At 42.3% G+C, this 10,000-nt stretch overlaps 1 protein-coding gene across 2 annotated transcripts; it reads left to right on the top strand.

Moving 5' to 3' along the window:
* Positions 1-1,210: 1,210 nt before the first annotated feature.
* On the top strand, positions 1,211-8,976 carry LOC311359372 (myosin light polypeptide 6; the record flags this gene model as incomplete). 2 transcript variants are annotated; one of them, XM_084479380.1, is made up of 6 exons in its annotated part: positions 1,211-1,387; positions 3,539-3,566; positions 5,139-5,282; positions 5,682-5,855; positions 7,266-7,343; positions 8,382-8,976. In XM_084479380.1, the coding sequence occupies 6 exons, from the start codon at positions 1,211-1,213 to the stop codon at positions 8,408-8,410; spliced, it is 630 nt and encodes a 209-aa protein (XP_084335506.1). In that variant the 3' UTR covers positions 8,411-8,976. The 2 variants fall into 2 exon arrangements, with proteins under 2 accessions (XP_084335506.1, XP_084335507.1); XM_084479381.1 differs by lacking the exons at positions 1,211-1,387; positions 3,539-3,566 and adding exons at positions 2,874-2,957; positions 3,328-3,355 and having other exon boundaries at positions 8,382-8,973.
* Between the last annotated feature and the right edge of the window lie 1,024 nt (positions 8,977-10,000).

Raw genomic sequence — 10,000 nt, 5'->3', positions numbered from 1 at the left:
TAAATTGATATTGCAATTACATTTATCTCTGTTTATTTGTGCTTGTGGATTCTTTGATTTAAAGTGAAGTCTGAATACACACTTCCTCTTCAATCAATATATCAACATCATCGATATATTTTTTATCTGACCTACCACCAGCTTTTCAGCCGGCCTGTCTATGAGAGGATGCATCCCCACCAAAGTAGCACAGTATTATTTCATTTTGTGTGAAATTGGTTTAGTAGGCTTTTATTTCAGGAATCATTTAAAAGCCCCACCCCACTGAACCATGGTGCCATTGTCTTTCTACTGGCTCTACGTGGAGAGTAGTAGCCCACAGGGCAGGAAAACAAAGAGACTCACCAAAAACAGAACTATCTATTATTAGATCAATGGCTAGCAGGGGATGAGACAAGCTGTATGTGTTGGTAGTGTAATGGCCAGGTAAGACATGTAAGACAGTAATGTCTGCTGGGGCTGGTACATGGAGCTGAGTATAGCACATAAACATTCACACACGTCTCTTTCTCTTACTCGCCCACGTACGCCTCCATGACCTAAAATAAAATAATTCATGATTCTCACTGGAGCCTATATATAACGCTGCTTACATGCACTCTCTTCCCACTCATTATTTCAAGTCGATGCTCTTCTGTATTTTCTGTGTATGCATTTGGCCTCAAAGCATTCGCGACCACCCTACGGCATCACACGCAAACACACACACACACACACACACACACACACACACACACACACACACACACACACATAATCAAAAGACACAAATCCATGCACACTTTTTGCTTTTTTTTTTTTCTCTCTCTCTCTCTCTCTCTCTCTCGCTCTCTCTCTCTCTCTCTCTCTCTCGCACTCTCTCTCTCTCTCTCTCTCTCTCTCTCTATCTCTCTCTCTCTCTCCCCCCCTCCCCTACCTCCCGCCCTTCTCTTACTCTCTCGCCCCTCTCTTACTCTCTCTGGGCCCACCCCTCGCTCCCCACCACATGATATGAACATCTGACACAATTTTCCTCATAACTCGGCAGTTGTGCTGCTCTCTCTCCTCCACCAGCAAACGACCACCACCAGCCAGCCAGCACACTGCTACCACCAGCCATCCAGCCCACTACCACCACCACCGCCAGCCATCCAGCCTACCACTAGCCAGCATCTGGTCTGAACAGGGACGTCCATCCTTATCAGACGCTGGTTCCCGGACAGAAGAGAGCATGGCCCCGAAGAGAGAACCCTCCCTAAAGAAGACTCCTTCACCAGGGACCCAGCCGCGGCTCGGCCCCCCGTTCCCCAGCCTCCCCGTGAGTCCCGAGCATCCGAGAGCCGCCCCGGAGCAGAGGCCCAGGATGCTGCGCCCGTCCGACTCACCGTTCGACCCCAGCACCTTGGAGGTGAGTGGGCCCGTCTGTGACCAACTTAATGTGGGTCGAGTCTCTTTAACCAGGCCAACGGAAACAACTATTTGTGACGCTATATTTCTCCACTGTAAATGCTCATTGCAATCGGTAGTCAGTACCTCAGTTATGCTGCTGCTAAAAATACATTTGTATGAACACAAATAGAGATTGGTTCCGACCACATAAAGAGAGAAGGGTTTTGATTGAACTTTATGCTGCTTTATTTCTGCTGGTGAACTCAAAGAAGCTATTATTGTTTAGCCCCTGAAGCTAGAGATCCCAATGTGGGGCAGCAATGATAGGAAGTGTCTTCATTATTAGATGGCCTCCTTAGGGAGACGCTTCTCTGCTTCGGTTCTCTGTTTTATCATCAATGTGTTTTAAATTGCAGCATAACCGCCTGTATGCTTGACCCACATTAGGCTCGGCACACTTGCTTTAGCTTTTCTGTAATCATCACTCTGTTCATGTAGGCTGATGCTGCTGCAAACACAATGCCAGTGCATGGTCTGACCCAGTGCAGGTTTTTGGGCAAGTGGGTCGCGTAAAATTGCTTCCCTAAATAATTTACAATTGTGTGGAGCTATGTGCCACAATTTACCTCTTCTGAGATTAAAAGTAAATACATAAATACAAATGATTTGGTCCTAATGATCAAATACAGTGGTAGGCATAAGTTTAGCTGTAATATATAGCAAGACCAGTCTACAACAGTGATTCCCAACTGGTTCGTCACGACACACCAATAAGTGGACTGTGAGGTCATTTTAAGTGGGTCGCAGAGCATTTGCAAAATCGTATTTTGTAAATATTTTTAGTTAGTTATCCCCAATTGTTGAAGCTTTTTGTTTGCTCCATGTTTTTAAAACATACATGAAGGCATTTGATGATTACTGCAATATTGGATAAGACTTTACAATAGAGGTGAAGTAATTGGCCATTATTTAACATTAGTCAAGGCAGTATTAAGCACTTTTATATATAATGGTATAACCTTACCCTATAGGTGGGGTCAGGGTAAGTGTTAGGTTTAAGGTTGGGGTTAGGGTTACGGTTTGGGTTAGTGTGTTTAGGGTTAGGGTTAGGGTTGGGGTTAACCCTATTCAATTATGTATAAATGAATACCTTAATTAACCTTAACACTATTGCCGTTAAAATGAACATCATTGGTAAATGATACCTAGACCATTATTTGTTAGTCAATGCTTATAAATGCATTCACTAATTATTTATCAATGTATGTACCCTTATTGTAAACTCAATATTGGTAAATTAATATTGTTTTTATTTTTGGGTCGTGACTTAAAGACTACACACGAGGGTGCTCAGGCTAGAGCAGTTGAGAACCACTAGTCTACAAAACACAAAGTCCAGTGCACACACAACAGCGTGCCAGGCATGCTGCTGCTGTGGCTGGACGGGGACGAGCGATGCGCGTTCAGGTGCGCGCTGCGTAGTGACGGGATTATGACGCGTCGCCAGGCTGAACTACCCTGCCTGTTTTCCTGCTGTCACACATTCTTCGCTTTGCCGACATCCCGGACACAGCTCAGACACAGCCATGGTGGGTTTCTCTTGTGCTCTACAATTCTCAGATGCGTCACCCGTTTATGTTACTAAAGATCAGACCTCAAAGCAACTGATAATCTTTGCAACATCTGAGATGATGAATGTTAAGCTGTGGTTTGTTGACTTGCAGGCTGACTGCTAGCGGAAGTATAATGAAGTTAGCCTGGTTAGCTGTGTTAGCGAGTAGTTCTTTAAAGAAAACTATCAAGTTGTGTTTACTATCGTCAACATGGCTAAAGTAGTGTTTAGGCCAGATACACATAGCCTAAACCAAACAAGTAATGCGAATGTTTCCATCACTGGGATTCCTTTGAGTTGTGTGGCAAAAGGCTCATTTTCACCGAGCTTCATTTCTTTTTGAACAGTCGGACTTCTCGGAAGATCAAATCATTGGTGAGTCCAAGTTGTGGTTCTGTAACCCTAACCCTGTCTCTAAGCTTTCCTTGCATGTCCCATACTTCATCTCCGTCCCCTGGTCCTGGTCTGCTCTTCGCTCCTGTACGAACAGCTGAGGTTCTGTTCTTTTCTTTTCCTGCTGCTCAACCCTTTCCACTTGACATTGCTTGTTCTTTTCAGATTGAGTTTAACCTGGATCAGATCCACGGTAAGTTCGTGGTACGGGCATAATGGTTTTCCTTATCAGGGGTGTGTCTGCATGTTTGCATCTGTATAAACACGACTCAGGCATTTTGTCCGTCTCGTTTAGGTACACAATTGTGTGTGCGTACGTGTTTGTGTGTAGATCATGTTCTATGTATGAATTGCATTAAACTATGTTGACTTATATCTACCATTCTTCGTGAGAAAATAAGAGTTCAGGTTAAAGGCTTTGATATAACCAGCTCTAGTCTAAACCTCACCTTTTCTAATATTATAATGCATGTATTCTTAATTAGGTGTACTGAAGTTTACCATAAAGTTTGCTTGTTATCCGCCTAGAAGATCATCACTGGGCTTTTCCTTTTTTGGTGTTGGCTATAGTAGGGGAATGATATTCCTTCTCTGGTTTGTTTAATCACTATTGACATACTAGGCTGCATCCAGCACACTCTCCTCCTACTTTCCTCCACTCCTACAATACCAAATATGGTAGTAGCTGGCTAGAGGGGAAGAGGCACATTCCTGAGAATAGGAACAATTCCACAAACAGGGTTAGGGTTAGCCCTTGACTCTTCAACATAGTGCTTTAACTTAAAATGGGCATCCTTTGCCAGCAAGTTATTTCAAAAAGTTATGCTTTAGTTATATGCTATAAGTTGCTCATTTATGTTTTATTAAGTTTGTGGTCATGTTTAATTATTTCAAATATCTCTTTCTGCAGCTTATATATCCTAGTGTCTATATGTTGAGTTTCTATTTGAATGCCGTCTGTTGACCTAAACACCTGAATGGATAATCGATGGAATAATTTTTTGACATACCTATTTTAGCCCAAAATAAAAACGAACACAATTATTTGTTTGTAAGTGAGCACCAAAGCAAGGATGGCTGTAATATAAGTGGTTCTTAAACTACTATCATAGTTAGGAAAGTAGTTGTATTTATCTGAATATCTAAAAGGCCATCTATGGTCATGAATGCTTCATGTACACAGAGGAGATCAGGTGTATTCTGTCTGGGTGTTCTTTCTCCTTGACAGGTCGTTTAACCTAAAATATAATAGACCATGGAACCTGGGGATCATGTTGGCCTGACCTATGGGAGCATTAGTGCAGGATACAAAAAGAGATCAAGTTAACTTTCCTATTGGAGCTCTTGTGCAGGCTACAAAGAGAGGTCATGTTAACTTTCCTATTGGAGCTCTTGTGCAGGCTACAAAGAGAGGTCATGTTAACTTTCCTATTGGAGCTCTTGTGCAGGCTGCAAAGAGAGGTCATGTTGGCCTGACCTATGGAAGCTGTAGTGCAGGCTGCAATGCAGGCTACCATAATTGGAGTCATCTGATATCGTCAGCTCTGGAGTCATCCTCAATAATAAGCCTGTCCGAATTAGTCAATTGATTAACAACCTTTTTGTGGCTAATTGTTTGCTGTGCTTCTTAACACGTCCCGTGTCTTAGCCTTTTAACACCTTTCTTCAAAAATAAACCCTTCTCCCATGTCCTATGTAGAAAGCTAACCCTAACCCATCTATTCTCTACTTTTGCGTCATCTCTGTGTGTGTGTGCCCTGTGCAGAGTTCAAGGAGGCCTTCCTGCTGTTCGACCGGACGGGCGATGGGAAGATCAGCTACTGCCAGTGTGGGGACGTCATGCGGGCGCTGGGGCAGAACCCCGTCAACGCAGAGGTCCTCAAGGTCCTGGGGAACCCCAAGTCTGACGGTGAGTTGGACCCACATTAATAGTACCATATTAGAGTATCATATTATCTTGGATTAAATCTCTTTCGGGACTTTATATGGCTTCTGTGTTTAAAGTTTACAAGTGATTACCTAAAAAATAATATACATATATTTACGTTTTTGCAGATGTTTTATAAAAAATGATTATTATTACAGTTATTTGTATCAAACAATTTTTGCTGTCTTGTACTTCTGCTGTGCTACTGTCTGGGATTAGAACATCTGAAGTAATTTCATGATGGAATTACTTTCAAGTCATATTGATTTATATTCTTGACAGTAATCAAGTCTTATTTTACTTAGTTGCCTGTTATTGGGTTTATTCAAGTAATGTTGTGTGATTGAGGACTTCCTGGCTGTCTCCGTCTTCACCCTACAGAGATGAGCTACAAGATGCTGGACTTTGAGCAGTTCCTCCCCATGCTCCAGGCCATCGCTAAGAATAAGGACCAGGGCTCCTTCGAGGACTTTGTGGAGGGCCTGCGTGTTTTTGATAAGGAGGGCAACGGCACTGTAATGGGAGCTGAGCTCCGTCACGTCCTCACAACGCTAGGTACGCTCTACATTTCATTCATCATACTCTTGTTTAGAGAGTTGTCTAGTACTGTCCATTAACTCAAACTCTTGAGAAGAAAGTCCTAACTAACCCTAAATCTGTGTTCTGATCTGTGTTCTGTGTTCACACCAAAAGCAAAGAATATATATATATATATACACTGTGTATGTAAGAATTTTGAATTTTTGTAAGAATAAAATATAAGCTTTCAGGTAAGTCAGGCTCAATTTGTAGTGTAATGCTTCCAAACCTGGCAACCATCTAGGACACAGCAGACCAGCAGAGGCCACTGCTGTGCACTTTTGTTTTCACTCTAGAGCCCTTTAGATCCCTTTAGGGCTTTATTATCTTTTCAGAACCCTCTCCCATTTCATACTGCAAGTTTTTATTTATGTTATGCTATATTTATTTAATATTGCAAGATTTATTTATTTATTGCCATATTCATAATGACACATTTCCATCTGGTACATTCAAATGAGCGTGGTGTGGTTATTTTGGGTTCTGCGATTTCTCAGGTTGATAGACTAAAGGCATACTGCCTGGACAGTCTAGAGCCGGCCGTCCCTCACCTGTGCTTGAAGTTACGTTCACTTCTTGGTCCTCTTCCACACGAACACGGTGCTCCGTTAGTCTCAAACAATTTAGGACCTCTTCATCCATGTCAATATCTTGAAGAGCACGTATCCGCCGAGTAATTCTGAAAAGTATAAGATTAAGGGCATACTAGCATCGGCTGATGTTGAACCATGTTGATCATGTTGCTTGTCCCACCTTATCTTCATAGGCACTTTGTCCTTCCAGTCGCCAGAAATGTTGTGGCTTCTCGTATGTTCAGTGCTGCTGTATGTTCAGAGAGTCAGTGCTGTGGCTTTGGTCGGTGATAATCACTAATTATCATTTGAATATGCCAGATGAAATGTGCCATACTGCCATTATGGCATTATGAAATAACAGTCCCCTGAAATAATTAAAAGTAGTCGTTTTCGAAAAAAAGTATTCATTAAATCATATATTTACATTTATGTATATGTAATGCCTCATTTATAAATTTCATAGCCATATCTATTTATTAATTTAATATAGACTCCAATGGCATTCCATAAATAAATGCTTTTCTGTTCTTATTATATATAACATCCAAAACACGTACTGAACATCTGTATTCCCAAAGCATCATGCTCCTGGTGTGTTTGATGTTGTCGGGGGGGGGGGGGGGGGGGTTTAACAGGGCAACATATCAAAACAATTGCTTGGCCGCTAGACTTTTCCACTCTGGCATGGTTAAAAGACCCTGATTGCTGGGGGAACAAAATACAGATCAGGTTTCCACGTGGTCCTGTTGAGAGGGATCAAGGCAGAGATCGTGTCCACTCACTCTGACATGAATCTGTCTCCTCCTTTCAGGAGAGAAGATGACGGAGGACGAGGTGGAGACACTGCTGGCCGGCCATGAGGATGCAAACGGCTGCATCAATTATGAAGGTAAGGAGCAAAACAAGGTGACATGATGGTGTCATTACACTGACAAAGTGCTGTCATTCTACACCTGTAAGCCCCTGCTCCAGCCCCTGTGTCTGGCCACATTAAGCGGTGTTCCATCCTGCCACTCCTATGTGCAGTCCATAAACTCATATTGCGTTAATGGGTAATTAACGCGTTAACTTACAGCCATAATTTTAATATTTAAATATATCCTCATGAAAGTAATTACTCCCCACTGCCCCCAAGTTGGCTGTCCTTACAATCAATGTTGCCAGCAAATATAGGTAATGAAAACCCTCATTATTAATGAATGGCTGACCTTAATGTGTGTAAATAATAGACGTTCACCATACTGTGTAATGGTTTTTCCTACACAGAGGGGCCTCACCTGAGGCACGCTACGGTGTCTGTTTTTACTAAGAGCACCCATTAGGCTGTACTGCTTCTTTAGTCACAAATCAAAAATGTCTCTGTCTCTCTCCTCTGCAGCTCTTTCTTTCTCTTCTCTATCTCTCTGACTCATGCAGCTATTGGCACCTGGCTACAGTATGCCCTCTGCATGTAGCTAGGCCCCTCCTCTGATCTCAGGGCCTCTCCTCTGATCTCAGGACCCCTCCTCTGATCTCAGGGCCTCTCCTCTGATCTCAGGGCCTCTCCTCTGATCTCAGGACCTCTCCTCTGATCTCAGGACCTCTCCTCTGATCTCAGGACCCCTCCTCTGATCTCAGGACCTCTCCTCTGATCTCAGGACCCCTCCTCTGATCTCAGGACCCCTCCTCTGATCTCAGGACCTCTCCTCTGATCTCAGGACCTCTCCTCTGATCTCAGGACCCCTCCCAACCTCTTCATCACAGCTCTCTGCCTTGGCACCTTGCTGCAGTATGCCCTTCAAATGCAGCACCTTCTCCCCGATAACCAGAAGGGGTTTTGGGGGGGGTGGGTGGGCGGGTGGTCAAAGCTCACTCCAGATGCTGTTGTTGAAGGTCATCTGTGTGCAAGGAGATGTGATTTTAACCCCCCCTCTCTCTCCCTCTGCAGAACTGGTCAGGATGGTGATGAACGGATGAACTGGTCAACATGGTCATGAACGGCTGAAGAGAATTCCTGTTTGTCACGCTCACGTTTTCTACCATCATATATATATTTTGTTGCAGTTGCCTTCCATTTAATGCTCACTATTCTTTTTTAAGAAGTGCCTTACATTCCCCTTGTTAAGACCCCAGATTACCCTTATACCTATTGCTGACTTGCTCATTCCTATATGTGACCAACCTGCATGTACTTAGAAGATAATATATATATATATATATATAACATTCCTAAAGGCAGCACGCAGACTACCTGTCTTTGGACAAACATTTTCATTTGATTATCGATGGTGTGTCTGTGTTGGTTCAGATTTTACATAAGGATAACGCTTGTTAGCAATTACTCCTATTATTGGCCTAGACTTACTGTGGCAAAATGTATTTCATCCATTTTCATGTCACAGCTATGCAGTAGATTAAAGTTGAAAAGCCATACAATCACTTTGGGAAATATGACAACTCCATAGTTGTATATGTCCTAATTCCCTATATTCCATTGCTGCATTGAATTATAAAAAAACAAATCTCAAACATTTGCTTCTTTTCTGATTTTGTTTCATCAAATTTTGGAAATCTTTTATATCACATGAGGTTAAAGGAATTTACTTTATAGCTATCCATCGTTAATTATACCCAATAGTATGGCTTCTACACAACAGAGTAGAAATGCATGTAGGTAACCAAATATGCTTCTTCTATCACGCATTGATTCATCCAGGAATCTTGAAATAACAATGTTTAAACATAATTTGTCGATCAATAGTTTTCTATTTAAAGTGCTAGAAGGGCGTAGAATCTGCCTGGGCACAATGCATTTGTTGAATCGATGTAGTACCTTAACAATGACAGTAGAGGGCTCCCTTGCTCATAAAGTTGACCATGGTCAAGGCTTTCGTGACGCTAGCTGTTTCCATGGTGCTTCATCTGAGACTATTCCATAATATGATTAATTGTTAATTTTAATTTACCTGTTATTTTTTTACTGAGCCTCTTTCACTACAAAATGTATGCATACATGCATTAGTGGTAGTAATAGGTCAGAAGTAGTAAAATCAATGCCTGTGGGTAATAGTAAGCAATAGTATTAAGCAGTGCAAGTCTTTTTAGTTTCTACACAAACAAACCAGTGACTTGGACCTGAAACGGACCATGGGTTGTTCTAGTGTTATATTAAGTTGTATTTAAACAATTTCTGTTTTAATTGAATAATCAATTCAAATTTTACACAAATCCAGGTGAAGATAACCTAACTCAAATAAACATAGTCGATCATAATTATTTCTAGCTGATTGCTCCCTTTTGGGTTGAGGTGAATTGGTGGGAGAGAGCCGGGGATGTGGGCAGCAGAATGCTATTTGGTGGCTCCCTGACCTTTTCTTCATTCTCCTCAAGCAGACACAACTATTTCCCCTCATTAGGCAGTGGCACTGTTGGAGTGTGAATCCTGTATGTATGCGAGGCGAGCTTCAGGAGGGTGATCATAGTCCAGCCATGAATAGGTTGCCTGCTAATTACTCCGTGTGCGTGTGTGCTGTGTGTGCGTGCGTGTGCGTACGATTTGTGTGTTTG

This window comes from Micromesistius poutassou, assembly GCF_964030765.1.
Source record: "Micromesistius poutassou genome assembly, chromosome: 15".
Classification (NCBI taxonomy): domain Eukaryota; kingdom Metazoa; phylum Chordata; class Actinopteri; order Gadiformes; family Gadidae; genus Micromesistius; species Micromesistius poutassou.
The sequence above is the reverse complement of the archived record's forward strand: the minus strand, read 5'-3'. Positions and strand labels throughout refer to the sequence as shown.